A 23,961-nucleotide genomic window follows, 5' to 3' on the forward strand; every position below is an offset into this window, starting at 1 on the left:
AAAAAAAAAGATTCTCTCCCTCCCCATCCCTCTGGCCCTCTGCCCCCACCCTCTCTCAAATAAATAAAAAATAAATATTAGCATTATCTCATTTGAAGTGCTGATACTTCTAGAGACCTTTCAAAACTTACATTAATTTATGAGATATATTTATTAAATTTTGTAAACTAATTCCAAAGGGCAACAAAAAGATCTCTTTATTTGGGGATACAATTGAACAGCAGGTCTCCTTTGTAAATATGCAATACTACCTTGCCTACGTTTTAAAGTATACTCTCAACATTGAGAAATCTACTAGTGCCTCCCTAATGACAACATTTTCTGTTAACTTATATTATGTACCTATCATCAAAATTTAAAAGATTTGGAGTATTACTCAACCATTACAAAGACTGAAGTTCTGATACATGCTACTACATGAATGAGCCCTGAAAACATTGTGCTAAGTGAAAGAAGCCAGACACAAAATACCAAATACTATGTAATTCCATTTGTATGAAATGCCTAGAACAGGCAAATCCACACAGACAGAAAGTAGGTTACCAGGTGCCAGGAGCTGGAGGAAGGGGGAATTGAGAATGACAACTAATGAGCACAGAGTTTCTTTGGGGGTAATGAACCTGTTCTAGAATTAGTGATGATGATTGCACAGCTTTGTGAATATACTAAAAACCACTGAGTTGTAACACTTTTTTAAAAGAGTGAATTTTTTGGTATGTGAATTATTCCTCAATAAAATAAAATTAAATGGTTTTAAATATATATCATACATTAATTGTGAATATATGTATGGGCTTAGGCTATAAAATCTATATAACTACCAAGATTATCTGCCTCAGTTTACTAAATCCCATTTTTCACCATAGTAAGTGAAAGGCTCTATTTCACATGTGTACATCTTCCTTAACAGTAAAAAAATTCTAACTACCTAGAAGTATTACTATCCCTAGGGAATCAGAAGGAACAACAACCACATGCTTATATTTAGCAACTAAATATACTTTTTCCAATTTACCTGAGTTAGTTCACTGTCAGAACTTAGACAAAAACATATTAGCATATGCTAATGAGGAATTTTTAACATGCAAGTACCACATAAAAGCACCTACAGAATTATAGGATCAATTTATAAAATTATCGTTTTGCAAGGATTCTTGCTTTAAGTAGTATTTGCCTCTAAACCACCAAAATAAGCGGATAAAAATTTATAAGCTAAGTTATAAGGAAATCAAAGGTTAGAAACAAAATAAAAAACACAAGGATGGTAACAAGTACTTACTAATTTGTTTTCCTGCATGTATATTCTTTGTAATTTCAGACAGCCCTTAGCTATGACGATCATCCCTTCATCTGAGATCTTGTAACACTGGCCGAAATGAATATCTTTGAGTTCTCTGCACTTTGAGCCCAGCTGTAAACAAAGAGATTTGACTGAATGCTCAGAAAATAACATAGATAACATACTCCGAGTGGGATTTCCATATAATTTTTAAAAATAGCCATATCGAAGTTGAATATAAACTACTTTTAAAATGAAACGGAATGTAGGCAACTGTAAATTAAATCAGTATTGTGTGAGCCTCCCCGTCTTCTAATTACGAGGCTACCTCGTACTATACGCCTACCCAAGGTGCCTAGATTCCTTAATATTTACCTCAAATTCACAGTTTTATGTCTCTTGAGTCAGTTATATTGTTATACTTGTGGGGCCCAGTTCCAAGGAATAAAACAAAGTTCCAAGAAGTGAGGCAAAGGTCTAATGATTGAAAGAATATTTAAGTCATTAGATTCTACTTCCACTTCTGATTACCCCAATCATTTCTCTCCATCAACTCACTTATTCTGTGAAAGAGAAAAAAGTCTGAATATGCTATAGATGATATTTTAGAGTACTTACTTACATATGGTGGTGCATAAACTGAAAACAAAAGGACTAATGGTTCCCTGACTAAAATCCCAAGTGTATCTTAAATAGTTACCAAACAGGTGAAATGTTCCCATTAAAACCATCAAGTATCACAAAGAACAAATTACATACATTTCTCTTCAAAAGCTACAGTGGACATTAGATGATCAAAGCAAACTATAAATGAATGCTGTTTCATGAGTATTACATATGAATACAGTCATCTTAGAGCTAAAATAAGAAACTTATTTAGTAAACCTATATATCAAAAATTATCTAAAAAAAATTACATTAAATAATAAAACTCAGTGTCAGCAAGGATTCGAAGTGTGCAATATACCACTGGTAAGAATGTAAATTAATACTAAAAATCTTCCTGGAGGCTACTCAGCATAAATGAAAAAAATGACCCAGCTTTACCAAAAAATTAACTACAGAGGGACAGATAACTGGATAGATTACCCATACTAAAATGTTAATTATAGGGTAGGAGGATGGGTTAAATGTTGATGGGGTTTAAGGAGTGCACTGTCATAAAGAGCACAGGGCAATGTATGGAACTGCTGAATTACTATATTGTACACCTGAAACTAACATAATGCTGTATATTAACTAACTGCAATTAAAATAAAAACATAAAAGAAATACAAAAAAAGATGTTAATTATATAATCTAGGTAGTGGGTATATAGGTGCTCACTGTAAAATTCTTTCAAATTTTCCATATATATAAAATTTTTTATAATAAACTGTTGGAATTAAATAAAAGTATTTGGTTAAGATTTAGCTATAAGAAATTAGCAAAAGGAATTTTTTAATAGTAAAATAGAAAACCTAAAGATACAAATTACAGTGTTTTCAGAAAACAATATTATACAGCCATTAAAAATGACTTCACAAAAATGAAAATTTTACAAAAGTTTTTACAATATAATCCAATTTTTGTAAGCAAATTATCCATATTTAAATATACATATGTGCATATGTGTATAGAAAGGAGACTGAAATTACACCAAGGTGTTAACAGTACTTTTTTCTGATTAGTGCTGTAATGCATGTTTTTTTTCTTTTCTGCCTATCAGTCTTCTCACATCTTTTTAAAAATAAATGTTACTTTAATGATTAAAGAAAACTTTCAAGTTTTGTTTCAAGTAAAGCAACAATATGTGAATTCAGTTATATTTCCAGGAGTGCTGATATAGTTACACTATGTTATGTTCATCTAGGCCACACTATAACCAATTATATATTCCACTAGAAATGTAAACTCCATGAAGACAGAAGTTTGCCTGCTAACTAACTATCCCTGGCGCCCAGTGTCTTATGCTTAACTTAGCTGATGCTGAGCAAATATTTGCTGAATGAATGAAAAGTCTGATCCTGGTTATGCGATGTAGAGAGGCCTCTTTGAAAAATGGACGAATATGGGAAACCATGATTATGGTCTCATATACCACCATGTTCCAGTTAATTCAGGAATTCTAAATTGGGTCCACTGGTGGACTTCAAGGATTCCAGGAAAGCAGATGAGAAAAAAGGAGTACACTTTAATTTTCATACTATCCTCTAAATGTACTCTAGCCTTTGCTTCACTTATTAATATAAACAAAAATCACAATAGTTTAGCAGTACACATGACTTCGTAAACAACAGAAATCAAAGATAATTTTATATAATATTACTGCTGTTGGAGATATCATCAAAATACCATTTTGTTCATCAGTATTCATTATATTCATTAGATCCACTACCAGATCTTATAATGCATAAAAGCACATATATTTCAAGAATAAATGTACCATGGCACATTATTTACACCTAAAAAAGCTGACTCCAAAGCCAACAGTGGGGAAAGTGTAAAAGCAACTTGATAATCACTACAAAACTCCTCATAGGCTCACACACATCTGGCATTGAGGGCGCAATTCACATTAAAAACACCAGGATTCTTTAAAGTCTAAAGAGTAGTTAACCATTCAGATCACCTCCTCATCACTACAAAGTCCACTCTCCCACAATAACAAAAAGACTGGAGTTCACTGGGGTGAGTAAAACACAGGGTTTTTGGACTGGGGTACACCATGCAAAGCTGACAGCAAAAGCATACTGCTGAAAATGTGGCGATGATGCAAAAGTTTATAAGGTGAAAATGAAGAAATTCAAATAAATAATTTTCTATAAAATGTTCCAGTATAAAAAAGTATGGACTGAAAAGGCTCACTTATATGTCCAGCACAAATGACAAAAACAGACCCATGGCAAAGCAAATCAACACAAAATGTCAGAATTAAAGAGTATAAAAAAAAGATTCTACAGACTTCCACAAGCAGATTTCATACAAAGGATTAGGATTAAAAAGGCATCAAACTGCTTAATGACAACACTGAAAGAAGGCAACAGAGCAATGCCATCAAATTCTGAAGGAAAAGTACTTCAAACCTAGAATCCTATACTCAGGATTCAGACTATGAATTAAGTGTGAGGATAGAAGAGAGACATTTTCAGACGTGCAAGTTCTCAAAAGATATACCTCCTGTATATTCTTTACCAGGAAGTTACTAGAATCTGTGCTCTACAAAACGTAAGGATACACCAAAAGAAAGAACGTATGACATCTAATAGGATATCTAAAACAACTGCAAGATCAGGAAAACCTCAAGGATAATGATAAAGGTTAAGATACTCAGATGACCATTAATGCAAGAGCACTTGTATGCAAAAAGTCCAAAATGGAGCCTTCAGCCTATCCCCAGAAAATCTGCTATAAGATATGTTTGACTATCTATCTGCATATCAATATACTAATGCAACTGTGGAAAAACATTTAGCCCCATTTGTCTTAAGACCATTAAAAATAAGTAAACTAAAGGGGACAAAAAGACATTTATTAATTTCAATAACAAAATTCTATAGAGAAAAATAGGTACATAATTATAAAATGTAAATACCAAATACTTATTTAATCAAAATTACAAAAGAATTATGTTGGGAGGATGAGAAAATAGGAGACAAGGGTAAGTAAGCTAATTTTTCCTCTTCCATAGCAAGGAATCGGCCTAGATAGTCTAAAATGGATAAATCAAGAAAATACATTGAGCTTGGAAGGGAATTGCTTCCTTCTTTTGAAGAAAGTTCAATTAGTTTAATTCCTTGTCTCTCCATTGATTAGTTTGTGTTTAATGAACTGGATATGCTCAGCTCATCTCTATCCTTCTTCCCCCTGGAAACAAACTGACCATGGCAAACGAGCATCCCTTCTACATTTGCAGGCCACTCTGCTGGTCTGGCCAAGCTGATGATAGTGGGCCCGCTGGCCAAACTCCAGAGTTGAGTTAACAAGCCCACTTAACTCTATTTCTAAGCAATATTCTCCAATCTAGCCTTTCTGAATAATAAAGTTGATTTGATATTTTTCCTCTGCCCCTATTCCCTTCTCTTGTTAATCTGTTCAGATCCTAGGAACTAAAGAGGCCTCAACACTTAGTAAACAGGATCACTGAAAAATACAACAGAATCTATACAGGAGTGAATGAGGGGCGCCTGGGTGGCTCAGTCGGTTAAGCGTCTGCCTTCGGCTCAGGTCATGATCTCAGGGTCCTGTGATCGAGTTCCACATCAGGCTCCCTGCTCAGTGGGGAGTCTGCTTCTCCTTCTGCCCCTTCCCCCACTCATGTACTCACGCTTTCTCTCTCTCTTAAATAAATATAATCTTAAAAAAAACGGGGTATCTGGTAGGGTCTTAGACATCAGTTTGTATAAACAGGTCAGCAGAGTCTCATGTTAACACATGTAAGTCACACTGCTTTAGCCTACGAGAAAGTTTTAAATTGATTATCTGGTATTTCGACTTTTACAAGTGTCTTTGATAGACTTACATATAAACAAGTGACTTTCCATATAGGTAGGGCTACATGGGTAGCCATATACAAATAAGAACGATGTGGATGGCTTCAACAGACATTAGCAGTAGGAGAGCCCCAGAAACTTATCAAAAAAGAGCACCTCAGAGGATAATTACTGTCATTTAGTCTCACTGCAGAAACTGATGTTTTATTCTAGACATCGTCACTGGGCATGAGAGGCAAGATTCCATTTCCATGACTGCCTATCTGAACTAATCATATTACCCCAACTATAAATGTCTTAAGGTTCCAGACTATCCAGTCATTGAAGACTCAATCATTTTACCCAGTGTATTTCCCAGTTTTGCTAATGTTGGTCAGATCTCTCAATGCTGCAACTGTCTTGTCCACTGTCCATAGGAAAATATTCAGAGGGCATCAACCAAGGCTTATATGAATATCCTTGTCAGCATGCACTAAATTTAGTTCAATTAGTCCTCTACCTAAAACCATAGAAGCAGTATATAACTCTTCTAAATATGGATTTCTCTATTCAGAGAGACTAGAGTGCTAGAGACATTGGAGCTCTGGCCCTACCAAGATGGAGAGCCCTGGCTACCAGATGACATACCAAAAAGGTGGTACTATGGAGTAAGAACCAAGCCCCAGTATAAGGCCTATTCTAGATCATGCAAGTTAAAGACCTTGTACTTTCCACAGATAGATTTCCACACATACTAAAGCAGAAAACTGAGGGCAAATAAGATCAAGGTCATCATATAGCAATAGTAATACCTTTTTTAAAAAATCAACCTGCAGTTTCAAGTCCAGCATGTGAGGAACTTAAGAGTCACCACTACATACTAACAAAAAGTAAAAAGCTGAACAAACTGAAAAATCAACAACTCTTCTTAGAGAAGTGAGGTTACCAGGAAAACCTCTGTCCCTAGAATTGGAGAGACAAAAAGGTAGACATAGAAAAACAACTTGGCAGAGCAGAAACCCACTAGAAGAAACCCCCACAGGAACCAGTGCCAAGGTAGAAAACTCTAAATTATAATACATCTCCTTCTGTATCAAGTAAATAGTTTACCCTCATTAATTCTTATCCCAGCAAAAATCAGTTCCTAAAGGATCTACAAACACCTCAAAATTATCTCCATATTGCTTTCTACCTTACCAAAGAACACTCTGAAATGGTAACTACTCATCATCAGATAAAAATACCTATCTGGTTGATGTTGACTAGATGAATATCACCACTTACCTTGGTTAGGTACTGGGAAACTGCTGCCTGAGGGCCCTTCCAGGTAATGGAGATTATCAACCTTGTGGAATTTTAGCTCCAACCACGCCTCTCCATTCTCACCCAGCCTGCCCTTCATTGCTACTTGTATCTGGCATTCACGCCAGGTACAATCCTAACTCTCACTCTTCACCCAAGGAAATGTTCTTATGGACCTAAGACATAGAACCCAGGTATAGCTTTTAAGAGGTTCTGAATTTTTACCAACATCAGTTCAGTATCTAGGTACCTATAAAAGGTAAATTCAGATGAATAGTGATAGAAGACCCCTCTGTAACTCAGGAAGAATAATGTGCCAAAGGCGCCCATCAATCAACCTTGAAGGAAAGCATTTAATGAAAAGAGTACCGGTGGTCACTCCATCACTTAAAAGAATCCACTCCATCCACCCATTAAGCCATAGTTCATTTTCACTTGTGACAGCAATTAGAACTTCAAATGGACTAAATAAACAGAAAATGGTTTGCTCTTGATTCACTCTTTTCTTTATAATAATCATTCAAGATTATTCACAAATTTGCTCAAACACATCCAAAGGTATTTTTCAAATTTTTCAATAAAATGTTGAGAGGTGATTTTCCCAGCCATCTCAAATTTTAATTAAAATATTGCACATTACCCTTGAGAATTATAAAAGAGAATCTGTTTTAAGAAGCTATCTGTGGGGTGCCTGGGTGGCTCAGTCAGTTAAGCAGCTGACTCTTGGTTTCAGCTCAGGTCATGATCTCAGCGGCGTGAGATCGAGCCCCACATGGAGCTCTGCACTCAGTGGGGAGTCTGCTTGAGTTCTCTCCCCCTGCCCCTTGTTCTCTCTCTCTCTCTCTCTCAAATAAATAAATAAATCTTGGGAAAAAAAAGCCATCTGTTTATCACCAGGTTATTTTTATAATAAAACAAAACCTTAGGAAGAGTATACTTCAATGGACAACGAAATCTATACAACTGAAACCACAACAATGTTAAGGGATAAAAACAAGATTAGGTTTTCCAATGCCACATGAAAGTTGCTCAAAACCATTATTAAGAAAATATTTTTAAAATATGCTGCCTTCATTAGAAAAGGAAAGTTATTCCTTACACTTTCCATTCCCAATCTGTCACCACTGTAATTATTATACACATGCAAATGAGAACAGTGAATAAAATTCAATCCGTATCTTCTAGCAACTTCACCAATCTATGCTAACTGTTCATATTTATAAAAATCATAAAAATGACAATTTTATAATTTGATTCATTAGTTTCATCATTTGTAGTACAGTAGCACAGACAATGAGATATGGAAGAAAGCCATGCAAATTTTTCAAAATGCCACTCATCTGACCCACTTTAAGGACTCAAATTTGAATCTTTTCCCTACATTTATATCATTCAACTTTGCCTTATTTAAAAAAGTTCCATGCAATACAATGAAAATATGACACATAAGCTTCCAAAATGTGTACCAATACTAGTTTTTTTAATTGCATTGGCATGGTGCATAATTAAAATTCAGAGTAAATGAAAATTCATATACAGAATAATATATTTTAACATATATGGAATAATCATTTAATTTATTACATGCTGAAAAGATATTTTATTTTTTAGAAAACCAGCAAAAATGCTATATTAGCACCAATTCCCCAAAAACCTCTGTCATTACTGTTTTAACAAAGAAAATATTGTGAACAAAACTTTTTCAACTTAACTTTAAAAACACAGAAAGCTATTAAGTGTCCCTCAACAGATGAATAGAAAAAAATGTAGTTTATACATACAATGGAAAGGAATGAAAGTGTTAAAAGCTACAACATACATGAACTCTGAAAACAAAATAATTAATACAAAATAATTAATATTATATGATTCTACTAATATGGGATAGCTAGAATAGGCACAGGATTCATAAACACAGAACTCAAAACAGAGCTTACTAGGGGATGAGGGAGAAAGAGAAGGAGAATACAAAGTAATTGTTTAATTGGTATAAAATTACTTTTTGGAATGATGAAAAGGTTCTAGAAATAGATACTGGTGATAGTCACACAACACTGTAAATGTACTTAATGCCACTGAACTGTATGCTTAAAAATGGTTAAAATGGTAAATGTTATGTATATTTTACCACAATAAAAAAATCAACACACTGAAGTAGCAAGTGTCAATAAAAGTGAGGGAAAAAACTGCCAAGATGCAGGGATGTTTGTTCCCAAACCTGTTTTTTCTGATTGTAATTTTTATAACATAATTATATTAAGAAATAAACTGACTTAATGAGTAAGAAAAAGAAAGCTGTTGCTATAAAAACTAGGTTGAATGTTTTGCGTTCAATGAAGGCAAGCCATAAAAAGCTGCTGTTGAACTAGTTTTGGGTAAGATAACCATATGGTCCCCAACTTAGGATGGTTTGACTTATGATTTCTTTACTTTAAGATGGTGCGAAAGCAATACACATTCAGTAGAAACCATACATTGACTTTTGGACTTTGATCTTTTTCCAGCCAGGCAATATGCAGTAAGATACTCTCTTGATGCCAGGCAGCACCAGGGAACCGCAGTTCCCAGTCAGCCATGTAATCACAATGGTAAACAACCAGCACACTTAAAATCATTCTAACCCATAAAAAAAAGCCATCTGCTTTTCACTTTCATACAATATTCAATAAATTACATGAGATATTCAATACTTTATTATAAGATAAACTTTGTGTTACACACTTTTGCCCAGCTGTAAACTAATATAAGGGTTCTGAGCAAGTTTAAGGTCAGCTGGGCTATGATGTTAGGTAGGTTGGGTGTATTAAACACATTTTTTGGAGGCACCTGGGTGGCTCAGTTGGTTAGGCATCCGACTCTTATTTCAGCTCAGGTGTGATTTCAGGTTCAAGAGATCCAGTGCACCTGGCTCCATACCGGGCATGGAGCCTACTTAAGATTCTCTCCCAGGATGTCTGGGTGGCTCACTCTGTTAAGCATCTGCCTTCAGCTCAGGTCAGGATCTCAGGGTCCTGGGACTGAGCCCTGCAGCAGGCTGCCTGCTCAGGAGGGAGTCGGCTTCTCCCTCTCCCCCTGCCCCTCCCCCCACCTCGTGTTGTCTCTCATTCACTTTGCTCTCTCTCAAATAAGTAAATTTAAAATACATATATATTTTTAATTTATTGATTCTTTTTTTTTTTAAAGATTTTATTTATTTGACAGAGAGAGAGAGCCAGCGAGAGAGGGAACACAAGCAGGGGTAGTCGGAGAGGAAGAAGCAGGCTCCCCGCGGAGGAGCCTGATCTGGGGCTCGATCCCAGAACGCCAGCATCACACCCTGAGCCAAAGGCTGACGCTCAATGACTGAGCCACCCAGGCGCCGCTAAAAATATATATATTTAAAAAAATTAAAATATTGTCTCTCTCCCTTCTCCCTTTACCCCTCCCCCATTCTAAAAAAAAAAAATCCAAGTGCATTTTTAACTTAGGGGATTTTCAATTTATGATAGGTTTATTGACTGTAATCCCATGGTAAGCTGAAAAAGATCTGTACTGGAAAAATCATATTCTGAACAAAGCTGAACTCATATTCCTTCATTAGTAGTTTTAAGTTCCACTTCAATGAAAAAAAACAACTAAGAATCATGAAGGCCACATCACTGTTATAGTTTAAGCAGAAAAAGTCCAAACTCTAACTAGTCATCTCTAACTCCAGAAAAAGGCTTTAACCCTATATCAAAAGACAAAAGACTCACTAATGAATTACATTTATATAGTTTTTTAATTAAAATGTTTATGATACACATTGATTTTTGTGACTCCATTATTTAACTGATTTTCAGTTAACTGACCAACTTCTATTCTCAGGCCCATCAGCCTTACATTAAATTTTAACAATGCCTACCTATACTCAGAGTTGTTGAGAAGATTAGAAAATGACAATACACATTGAAATGCTAATTAGCATGCTGCAAGGCACATAAAAGTGCTTAATGTTATGCATCATTATTAATTATTATTAATGGGTAAAGAAGGAAGCTATTAGAAAACTATTCATTAGGAGCCACGTAAAGGGAATGTTTCAGAAATGTTATAAAGATGAATTTCCAGGACAAAAAAGCCTGTTGGCATTAAAATAAAGGCCCTACATTTCTAGTTACAGATGAAAAATACTTTCTACTCACTGGACTCTCTAGAATTGGACATCCCAGCATAAAATCCTAGACATGATACCACATGATATGATTCAGAGATCAAGCAGAATTGAAAGAGAGTATTGGCTCCATACCTTCCCAGCTATATGAACTTGGGCAAGTTCCTTATCTCAAAAGAGATTCCATTTTTCACTTGAAATACCACCTCAGTGCTGTTGTGAAGATAAAATTGCATAGCATATACAAAAAGCAACCAACATATATTACTTGTGATGCTAATTTAGAAAGAATACTTAAAATATCCTTTAACTAAACATAACACATTTTGATAAAAAAGACCTTTCAAGATCTCTAGTTTTTCAGTCTAATAAACATCAATAATCATTAGAGGGATAAAACATGTGCCATGTCATCTGGAAAGTGGAGGGAAGAACTAAGTAGATTTAGTATGAACTCTAGACACCCCTGGATAGGAGTGTTAGTCCTATCACTTATTATCTCACCTCAGATAAATTACTTATAATCTCTCTGTAACTGCTTCCTCATCTACAAAAAAGGATTAATACCTAGCTCACAGAGCGCATGTGAATCAAGAAAGGAGTTAAACATATGAAAATATAGTTAGAGTATATGACTAGTGCCCGACACATGGTAGATGCTCAACACATACCCGCTCATTCCCTGACTGAACGTCACGAAAGATAGGTAAGACTGACATTTTCCTTTATCTTATACAAACCTGGAACCTAAAAACAGATATTTTTCTCCTTTGTGGTAAAACATATAGAACATAAAACTGCCATTTTACTCATATTTAGGTATTTAATTCAGTGGTATTAATTACATTCACAGTGTTATGCAACCATCACCATATCTATTCTCAAAACTTTATCATCACCCCAAACTCTCTACCCATTAAGCAACAACTCCCCATTCCCTAATCCCCCCAGCCTCTGAAAACCTCTATTTGTTATATCTCTATGAATTTGTCTACTTTAGATATCTTATATAAGTAGAATCATATTATGCTTGTTCTTTGTGTCTAGCCTATTTAACTTTGCACATGTTTTCAAGGTTCATTCATGTGGTAACCTGTATCAGCATTTCATTCCATACATATATATGTATTTTGTTTACTCACTCATCTCTTAATGGACACTTGGGTTGTTTCCACACCTTGACTATATAATGTTGCTATGACAAGTAATATAAATAAGTACCTATTTCAATCACTGTTTGCAATTATGTGGGGTATATATTTAGGGTGGAATTGCTGAGTCATATGGTAATTCGGTTTGTAATCTTTTGAGGAACCACCAAAATGTTTTCCACACCAGGTGCCCCATTTTACAATTCCACCAGCAATGTATAAAGTTCAAATTCCTTCACATCCAAAGCAACACTTTGTTATTTTCTGTTTTTTTGGGTTTGTTTGGGCCTATTTATATCAGAGTAGATATAAAGTGATATCTCGTGGTTTTGATTTGCAATTCTCTAATGGCCAATAATGTTGAGCATTTTTCATGTGCTTCTTAGCCATTTGTATCCCTTCTTTGGATAAAAATATGTTCAAGTATTTTGCCCATTTTTCAATTGAGTTCTTGGGAGGGGTTTTGTTGATCTTTAACTGTAATAGTCTTTTAGGTATTCTAAATATTAAACCCTTTTCAGATTTAAGATTAGCAAATATTCTCCATTTTGTGGGTTTCCTGTTCACTCTTGAGAATATTCATTGAAACACACGTTTTTAATTTTAATCAAGTCCAGTTTGTTTTTTACATTGTTGCCTGTCCTTTTGGAGTCATATTTAAGAAATCATGACCAAATCCAAGGTCATAAAGATATACACTTATACTTTCTTTAAAATGAGAAGTGGAGCCTGAAGATGGGACTGAATTGCTGCAATCTCATGATAAAACATTAACAGATGAAGAGTTGCTTCTTATGGATAAGCCAAGAAAGTAGTTTCTTAAGATGGAATCTACTCCTGGTGAAGATGCTGTGAAGATTGTTGAAATGACAGCAAAGGATTTAGAATATGACATAAACTTAGCTGATAAATAGCAGCAGGGTTTAAGAAGATTCACTCCAATTTTTAAAAAAGTTCTACTGTAGGTAAAATGCTATCAAACAGCATTGCATGCTATAGAGAATAATCATTCATGAAGGAAAAAGCAACTGATGCAGCAAACTTCACTATGGTCTTATTTTAAGGAACTACCACAGCCACCCCAAACTTAAGCAACCATCACCCTGATCAGTGCCAACAACATCAAGGCAAGATCCTCCACCAGCAAAAAGATTATGACTCCCTGAAAGCTCAGATGATGGTTAGCACTTTTCAACAATGAAGTAGCTTTTAATTAAGGCATGTACATTATTGTTTTAGACATAATGCTATTGCACACTTAGTAGACTACAATTTAGTGTAAGCTTAACTTTTATATGCACTGGGAAATCAAATTAATTTGACTTGCTTTATTGCAATATTCACTTTACTGTGGTGGTCTGGAACCGAACCTGCAGTATCTCTGAGGTATGTTGTATAAAACCATGTCATCTGCAGACTGAGACAGTCTGACTTCTTCTTTTCCAATTTTAAAGTCTTTCATTTCTTTTTCTTGCCTAATTACTCTGGCTGGAATTTCCAGTTTAATGCTGAAGAGAAATAGCAAAAGTGGACATCCTGGTTTTGTTCCTGAACTTAGGCGAAGTTTTCAGTCATTCACCATTGAATATGGTATTAACCATAATTTTGTCATAAATGGGCTTTCTTATGCTGAGGAAGTATCCTTCTATTCCTAGTTTATTGAGTGATTTTTGTCATGGAAAAGTATTGGAATCACCAAATGCATTTTCTATACGAATTAATATGATTATGTTTTTCTTCCACCATTCTAGTAATGTGGTATATTAGATTGATCAATTTTAATATGCTGAGCCACACTTGCAATCAAGGAATAAATCACTTTCAATATGCTGCTGGCTTCTGTTTGCTATTTTGTTGAGAATATTTGCATTTATACTCATTAAGGATATTGGTCTGTAATTGTCTTTTCTGGTAGTTCCTTGTGTGGCTTCAGAATCAGGGTAATACTGGCCTCACAGGAGTTAGGAAGTACTGCTGCCTCTTAAACATTTTGGAAGAGTTTAAGGAGGAATGGTAGTAACTCTTTACATATTTGAGAAAATCCACCAGGGAAGCCATCTGGTCTCTGTCTTTTCTTTGTTGGGAGGATCTGTATTAGTGGTTCAATCTCCTTACCTGTTGTAAGTCTATTCAGATTTTCTACTTCTTCTTGGGTTGGTTTTTGTAATTCGTGTATTTCTAGGAATTTGCCCATTTCATCTAGGCTCTCCAGTTTGTTGGTGTGTAATTGCTCATCATTTTCTTATAGAACCCTTATTTCTATAAAGTTGGTGGTAATGTTCATGCTTAAATTCTGATTTAGTAAGTTGAGTCTTTCCTCTTTTCTTCTTAGACTACCTAAAGGTTCGTCATTTTTGTTAATATTTTCAGAAAAACTAGTTTTGGTCTCAGCCATTTTCTCTATAGTTGTTCTTTTTTCTACTTCATTCATCTCTGCTCTGATCATTATTACCTTCCTTCTGCTAACTTTGGGTTTAGTTTGCTCTTCTTTTTCTAGTTCCTTCAGGTATGAATTTAGGTTACTAATTTCAGATTTTCCTTCATTTTTTGGGTTATTTTAGATTTTTCTCTCTTTGTAATGTTAAGCTTTCACAGCCATGAATTTCCCTCTGAGCACTGCTTTTGTTGCATCTCTTAACTTTTGGTATATTGCGTCCTAATTTTCACTCACTTCAAGGTATTTTCCAATTTCTCTTATGGCTTCCTCTATGACTCACTGATTGTGTAAGAGTGTGTTGTTTAATTTCCACATCTTTACATATTTTTGAGTTTTCCTTTTGTTACTGATTTCTAGATTTGTTTCACTGTGGTCACAGAAGACACTTGCATGATTTTAATCTTTTTGTACTTATTAACACTTGTTTTGTGGTCCAAATATGGTCTAATTTTGAAAATGTTCCATGTACACTTGAGTGTATTACATATGTCTACTAGGAATAATTGGTTTAGAGCCTTGTTCAAGTCCTCTACTTCCTTGTTGATCTTCAGTCTGGTTGTTGTATTCATCCTAAAATGCAGTCTCAAACTCTCCAATTACTAATGGAGTACTACCTATCACTCCCTTCAAATCTTTCCATTTTTGCTTCATATATTATGCTGTTTTTTAGTATGCACATGCTTATAACTGTTCTATCTTCCTGAAGAATTGAAACTTGTATCAATATATAACGAGCTTCATTGTCTGCCATAAACTTTTTTGACTTAAAATTGATTTTTTTCTGATAATACAGCTACTCCAGCTCTCTTTGGTTTTTAGCATTTGAATGGAATATCTTTTTCCATCCTTTTACTTTTAACCTCATTCTGTCTGTATCTAAAATGAGACTCTTGGGGCGCCTGGGTGGCTCAGTCGGTTAAGCGTCTGCCTTCGGCTCAAGTCATGATACTGGAGTACCGGCATCGAGCCCCACATCAGGTCCCCGCTCAGCGGGGAGTCTGCTTCTCCCTCTGACACTCCCACCTCTTGCACTCTATCTCTCTCTCTCTAATAAAAATCTTTAAAAAAATAAAATGAGACTTTTATAGACATTATATGCATGGTTATTTTTTTATTCATTCTGCCAATCTTTGCCTTTTAGAGTTTAATCTATTTAACTTTTTTTTTTTAAAGTAGACTCCACACCCAATATGGGGCCTGAACCCATGACCACAGGATCAAGAGTTGCATGCCTGGGGTGCCTAGCTGGCTCATTCAGAAGATCATATGACTCTTGATCTCAGGGTTGTGAGTTCAAGCCCCATGCTGAGTGTACAGATCAGCTAAAAATAAAATATTTTTTTTAAAAAAGAGTCACAGAGTGCCTGGCTGGCTCAGTCAGTAGGGCATGCAACTCTTGTCTCAGGATTGTAAGTTCAAGCCCCACGTTGAGCATGGAGCCTACTTTAAAAAAGAAAAAAAGAGTCACATGCTTTACTACTGAGCCAGCCAGGTGCCCCAATTAATAATCTTAACTTAAAGTAACTATTGATAGGGATTTATTTCTGCCATTAAAAAAATATTTGTTTACTGTATGTCTTATATGTTTTTTGTTCCTCAATTCCTCCATTACTGCATTTTTTTTATTTTATAGATTTTATGCAGTATACCATTTGATTCTCTTCCCATTACTTTCTTGCGCGTATTTCAGTTTTTTCTTAATGGTCACCATGGAGACTACAATTAACATCTTAAACTTTTAATAGCATAATTTGAATAATACTAACACAGTTTCAACAGTATACACTCTGCTCCTGTATGTCTCTACCCCTTCTACTTAAATTGTTATCACAGATGACATTTTTATACATTATGTGCTCATTAACATAAATTTGTAATTCTTATTCTATACATTTGCTTTTTCAATCACAGAAAAAATGAGGAGTTACAAACCAAAAGTGAAGTAAAACTATCTTTTATATTTACTTATGTAGTTATCATGTTCTTTTTTTCTTCATTCAGCTTTCAGTTACTAGCTATGTCCTTTTATTCAGCCTAAAGGGCTCTTCTAAGCATTTCTTGTACAGCAGGTCTACTAACAATGAATTCCCTCAATTTTTTTTAAAGTGTTTTTAAAAATTTTTTAAGTAATCTCTTTACCCAATATGGGGCCTGAACCTACAACCCCAAGATTGAGAATCACGTGCTCCACCAACTGAGCCAGCCAGGTACCTCTCCCTCAATTTTTGTTTATCTGGGAATATCTTATTTTTGCCTTCATTCTTGAAGGACAGTTTTGCCAGATATAGCATTCTTGGTTGATATTTTTTCTCCCAGCCCTTTAAATACATCAGTCCATTGCTTTCTGGTTTCCATGGTTTCATACGATAAATCAATTGTTAATCTTATCAAGGATCCCTTATATGTTAGGAATCCCTACTCTTGCTGCTGCTTTCAAGATTCTCTATTTGTCTTTGGCTTTTGACAATTAACTATTATGTGTCTCATTGTAGGTCTCTTTGAAATTAACCTACTTGGAGCTCATTGAGTTATATATAGTTATATATATCAATATATCTATCTATATATTTCAATATATATATTGTTGATATACATCAATATATATCAATATGTATATAGATTTATATTTATATATGTTATATATATCAATATATATATTAATATATAGATTCATACCTTTCATCAAATTTGATATGTTTTGGTCATTATTTCTCCAAATATTCCTCCTGCCTCTCTCTCTCCCCATTCTCCTTCTAGGACTTCCATAATGCAAATCATGCTCTCCTTTATGGTAGCTCACACGTCCTTTAGGCTCTATTCACTTTTCTTCATTTTTTTTTTTCTTTCTCTTCTCAGACACAATAATTCACTTTGTCCTATCTCCAGATTCACTGATTCTTTCTTCTGCCTGCCCTCATTTAATATTGCATTCCTGTAGCATATTTTTAATATCAGTTATTGTACTTTTCAGCTCCAGAATTACTATTTAGTTCCTTTTAATAATTTCTAGACCTTTACTGATATTCTCGATTTTTTCAAACATCATTTTCTAGAATTCTTTGTTTCAGTTTCTAGAATTTTTAGTTGTTTGTCCATGCTTTCCCTTAACTTTTGGAGCATGTTTATAATAAATGATTTAAAATATTTACCTACGAAGTCCAATGTCTGGACTTCCTCAAGAAAAGTTTTTATCAATTTTTTTCCTTTGAGTGAGCCATTCTTTCCTGTTTCTTTGCATAATCTTGTGCTTTTTTTGTGGTTGAAACCTAGACATTCAAATATTATAGTGTATTATAACATGGTAACTTGAAAAATCAGATTCTCACCCTTCTCTTTCTATAATTTTTGAAGGTCTGGCTTGTGTTCAGCCAGTGTTTTGACTAATATTTCCTTGAACACAAAGAGCTTAAAAACAAAACAAAATAAAACAAAAAACAGACATTTCACCTAGTCTTTACAGACTGGTTCTGTGCTTGGGTATTCCTTTAATACTTAGCAATGCCATTTACAACTCTGCCTTGGCCTTCACTTCCTGCAACACGCCTAGAGATGAGCGAGGGAAAGTTTAAGGGTTTCTCAAATATTTCCTGAGCATGATCCTGGCTTGGGCATGCACATGGCTTTCTAAATTCCCCTGTATACACTGGTAATTTGACCAATCTAATTTCCCAAAGAAATTCTCTCCCTGGCTTTTCTTCTCAGGCCTAAGGCATAACTCAGCCATAATCTTTTGCCCCAAGCATCTGCAGGTTTTCATTTGCCTTACAACGTTTCAATCAATGCCCACTGCTTCTTGAGTCTCAATTAGGTGAAACAGATAGAGGCATCAGTCCTTCAAGGAGCTCCCAGTCAGGTTAGAATAGGCAAAGATGATGATTTTTTATAAACTCTGCTTTGCTCCCTCTGGAACCAGGCTGCTATCTTCACGACTGTTGCCAAGCTGGAGAAGTGGGGGACACAAACAAGTGAAAATGCTAACAAAGCTTTCCTACCATTTTTTAACTGTTTTTTTCTTGGTTCAACATTCGTTTAGTTGCTGAAAAGCACAGATGTTTTTCCAGAGTTCTGGCAAAGTTGGTTCTAACAGTCTCTGCTTGTTTTTGGATGTTTCTGTTGAGGAATAAGATTTTGGAACTGCCTACTCTGATATTTTGCTAATGTCACTCTAAATATTTAAAGGCTTAAAAACTCATTATAAAGCAAGACTGAAGTTTATTAATGCAACATTTATTATTTGGGTGCCATTTTAATCTGAGGAGATGCTTATTATAGTGACTATTTCCAAATTTCTACAGAAATTCATGAATTGTAGTGAGGTATTAAATGGCTAAAACCAAATACAAGCAGTCATATAAAATATTAACTTAATCGATACAAATTCTTAAATTTCTTTGAATACTGTGGTTATCACTATCTCGTTTGCTAGCAAGTGTTAGATGGCAGTGAAATACTAGAAAAACTCAAGGAGCTTAATATTCTTAATTCTTAGTGCTTCCCACTTCCAAACATATGATTGTAGTTCTAAAGGATGTATATGACAGAAATTACATTCCACTGGTAAAATTACTTAACAGTTATTTTTATGGAAATAAAAATATCAAGATTTCAAGGTGGTATTTCACGAAGAACATATTGTTCAGTCAAAATCAGTCTGATATTTAGGTATTTCACCTAAGTTTGAGAAACACTGTTAAGTAGAATGCAATACTTAAAATATTAAAATTTAGATCCATTAGAACTCTAAACTAAAATTTAGATCCATTAGAAGTACTTTATGTAGGGGCGCCTGGGTGGCACAGCGGTTAAGCGTCTGCCTTCGGCTCAGGGCGTGATCCCGGCGTTCTGGGATCGAAGCCCCACGTCAGGCTTCTCCGCTAGGAGCCTGCTTCTTCCTCTCCCGCTCCCCTGCTTGTGTTCCCTCTCTCGCTGGCTGTCTCTATCTCTGTCGAATAAATAAATAAAATCTTTAAAAAAAAAAAAAAAAAAAAGAAGTACTTTATGTAACTACTTTTATAAACATATAGAACTCAAAAATACATTTCATGTATTTACTAAAGTCTATTAAAATTATAGTTGTTATGATGGAAATATAAAGACATTATCATTAATATATGTATACCTTTCTAAAACATTTGTCAGCTTTTACTAACAGAAGAGGGAAAAAAACTCCAAAACCCTGCAACTTCAACTACAGGATCAACCACTCAATCAAATGCTATGTTGACTAAAAACGAAGAAATAATCCCAGGAAAATCCAACAACCATGAACAGTTCCATTCTAGGTCTTGTGAAACTTCAGATAATATTTCTAAATTGTTAGTTCACTAACACTATAGATACTCCACAGCACACCTCATCAAACGTCAATGGGACATGAAATAAATTTACTGAGTGGGTCAAGGCCAACCTTTATGCAACATGAAAGTACAGAACAGAAAATATCAATGTGTACTGTATATAATGCTATGCATTGCTTCACAAAACTTTTATGTATATATGAAAGCTATTCTCATTCTACTATGCCACGATACTATTCCATCAGAAAAAAGAAGCTAAAATAGGACACCCCCTGCTACAGTACATAGTACACTGAGCACAGGAAAGTATTATGTATAGGAGAGTAGACATAGGAAAGTATACTGCAATGAGGTTCCTATATAATGACTTACCATAATTAAATTACTTAAGAAAGTTACCTATGGATGAAAAAGATTGATTGTTTTACTACTTTTATCAGATTATTACCTCATATATAACTAATTCATAGTTCAGAAACCATGAAAATCTGAAGCAAACATCTAATTTATGATAAATTAATGGGTTTCAAAGTACCTTACATTCTGGGTAAGATTTAACATAATTGCAAAGTTGTAAAGACTGATAAATTCATGACACTTGACTGGCATAATTTAAGTCTAGCTCCTTAAAGACTTTTTATTTTCCCTCTACTTCAACCATAACTATGAATCTTATTCTTTTGGAAACACCCTTAACAGTCTGCTCAACTGGTACCTATTCATATTATATCATATTTAAATATACAACTGATTTAGTCAATTTCTTAATAAATACACAGACCTTTAATAATGTTTCATCGTGAAGTATAATTTGCTGGACATTTCTATCACAAAAAAATCATACCATGTTGATAAAATTTATAACTTCCCCATTAAAGATTATTTTGTTCTAACACATTTAAGAACTTCATATTGCGGGCACCTGTGTGGCTCAGTCAGTTAAGTGTCTGTCTTAAGCTCAGGTCATGATCTCAGGGTCCTGGGATCAAGCCCCATGTCAGACTCCCTGCTCAGCAGGGAATCTGCTTCTCCCTCTCCCTCTCTCTCCCACCCTTCCCTCTGCTCATGTGCATGCTCACTCTCTCTCTCTCTCTCAAATAAATTTTAAAAAATCTTTAAAAAAAAAAAAAGAACTTCATGCTGCTAGTAAGTAATCCTACATAAAACAGAAATGGATCAGGACAAATATTAAAACAAGTAACACCACTATTACAAAATTTCCCTTTGCAGACAAAACAGGTTCCAATATACATTTTAGCATTCTTAATATATAAATTGGACTGACACAGAACAGAATACTCTCCAATTTTGTCTAATACTGAGCTTTCAATTAATTCATATGTAGTGTTTCAATTCAGGGCTCTTCAATTTATTTCTAAGTGCATCTCAGATCAGATTTAAACCTAGGCCTTTACTAATACTCTGCTTTTATTGGTAAATGTCAGAACTGCAACCCAATTCTGAATTTAAACATTAATCCTGACAAAGTCCTTGAAAGAAATTATTAATTAAATTTTCTTCCAAAAATGTTGCCAAAGGAATGGTAGGTAAAATGGCAAATGTACATGGCCTCTGCCCTCACAGAGCAGGCCCCTTTATTCAAGGTCTTTTAGAGTAGGTCTTTAGTCTACTGGAGCGGAATAGTAGAAAGATGGAAGAGATTTTGAAGAATCCAGGCTTTAAATCCCAACTCCATCATTTACTAAACATTAGGCAAGTTAATTAATCTAAGGCTTAATTTCTTCCTTTACAAAATGAGTTTAATACTAACTATTTCACAAAGTTATTTCAAGGATTAAATGTTAAAATACAGTAAGTGCCTCGTACAATAGTGGGAACATTACTAAATATTCACAAATTCAAGGCCTGGCACATGAAATCCATTCAATATTCACTGAATGAATAATCTACTCTGAGACAAGAAATCTTAAACGCCATTTCCAAAGGAAGTGCATCAAAGAAAAAATACATATAATAGTATTTTTAATACAATTATTGTTCTAAATATAGATAATTACCAACTTTTACTTCATTTTATACTCTTTAATTTGGACTTCTGTTTATGCTTTAAAACATATATTTTAAAGCCCACAAGTATATCATCTAGTAACACAAAAGGGGAATTAAAAGTTAATTTTTAAAATCTCATGCTGACCCAAACTGCACACTACTGGTTCCTAAAGCAAAATTTGGTATAAAATTTAAGTAACAAAAGAATGAATTAATAAATGGCTTGTCACGGAAATTCAGGCACTCACTACAAAACACAACAAAGTTAACTTATCAATTATAACCATGACACTCTAGTTCACTAAAATGAATATTCATGGGTACAAAAAAAAAAGATAGCTTATTTTAGTCTCTGCACATTTTTTTTAATAATTATATGTTAGTCACCATACAGTACATCCCTGGTTTTTGATGTAAAGTTCGATGATTCATTAGTTGCGTATAATACCCAGTGCACCATGCAATACGTGCCCTCCTTAACTACCCATCACCAGCCTATCCCATTCCCCCACCCCCCTCACCTCTGTAGCCCACAGTTTGTTTCTCAGAGTCCATAGTCTGCACATTATTTTTAACATAATAATCTTTTAAAGTGTAGCTTCAAGCAAACATTTTGAGTTAATCAGAGTAAAATCATTTTATAGATGCTAAAATTTACCTGTTTGAGTCCTTCATCAGTAAGTTTGTCCTGGTTGCCTACATGAACTTTCTGAAGTAAAGGACAGTGAGAGGCAACCGCAATAATAGAAGTGTCAGAAAGCTGTTTACACCTGTAGGCTGTATACCTAAGAAGTCCAGGACACTTAAATGCTAGAACACATACGCCAGTATCAGACATACTGCGACAATCAGAAATGTTGATTTCAATTATATTCTGACTTCTTGATGCAATTTTTTCCAATAATTCATCAGTGACCTATGAGGAAAAAAAAGCAATAAATTTAAACTTTCACTACAAGAAACTTACTTTCCATTCTTTTATTAAATTTTCCTTTATAAATAATAGAATAGCAAAATCAAAAGAAAACCTTCTCATTTAATATTAAAGCATGATAAGAACTGTGGTATAATATAAAATGCATACTTGGTCTTTTTTCCAGTTCTTGGAACAGAGCTCCTAAAACTCTTGGAATTTCCTGATTAAGAGGAGTATCTTTTCTTATTCATAACAAGATCCTTTTGACCACACAGGAGTTTATACTAATGAAATAACGTAAGTTGAGGCTCCCCGATAGCTTCAGGATGGTATATGGTCACCAGAAAGACCAAACACCATGTGATTAGAGGGTGGTAACTTTCAGCCCCAAACCCTGATTTCCTAGGGGAGCTAGAGATTGTGTTATAAAAACTCTTTAACTTGAGATTTGAAGAGCTTCTGGGTTGGTGAACACCTTAACATACTGGGAGGCTGACATGTCCACAGACTGAATGGAAGCATCACACCTTCCCGCCCTCCCTCCCCGACTTATCTTGTCCTACGCATCTTTTCCATCTGGCCAGTCCTGAGTTGTATCCTTTACAATAAACAGTAAACATAAGTATTTTCCTGAGTTCTGTAAGTCATTCTAGCAAATTATCAAACCTGAGGAGGGAACTCCTGAATTAACAGCTGATCAATGAGAAGTACAGGTGACTCCTGGGGTTTGTGACTGGCCTATGAAGTGGAGACAGTCTTACGGGACTAAGCCAATAACCTGTGAGGCTTTGCACTAACCCCAGGAGTTAGTTTCAGTATTAAACTGAATTGTTGGACACCCAGGTGTTACCAGAGAATTTGTTAGAATGAAAAAAACTCCACACATTTGGTGTCAGAAGTGCTGTCAAAAAACACCAAGCAAGAATATATGTGTCAGTTTTCATTAAAAGCCTAAAGATCTATCCTTATTAGGAAAGTTACTTTAA

General features: G+C 34.7%; 1 protein-coding gene across 1 annotated transcript in view; it reads right to left on the minus strand.

Moving 5' to 3' along the window:
• Positions 1 to 23,961, minus strand: part of FBXL17 (F-box and leucine rich repeat protein 17) — a gene marked incomplete at its 5' end in the record, with an annotated part of 496,760 nt that overhangs the window by 451,044 nt on the left and 21,755 nt on the right. The window contains 2 exons of the mRNA XM_002917814.4: positions 1,280 to 1,411; positions 22,718 to 22,975. Coding sequence (XP_002917860.3) covers positions 1,280 to 1,411; positions 22,718 to 22,975 — 390 coding nt within the window. The remainder of the gene's footprint in view (positions 1 to 1,279; positions 1,412 to 22,717; positions 22,976 to 23,961) is intronic.

This window comes from Ailuropoda melanoleuca, chromosome 3, assembly GCF_002007445.2.
Source record: "Ailuropoda melanoleuca isolate Jingjing chromosome 3, ASM200744v2, whole genome shotgun sequence".
Taxonomy (NCBI): domain Eukaryota; kingdom Metazoa; phylum Chordata; class Mammalia; order Carnivora; family Ursidae; genus Ailuropoda; species Ailuropoda melanoleuca.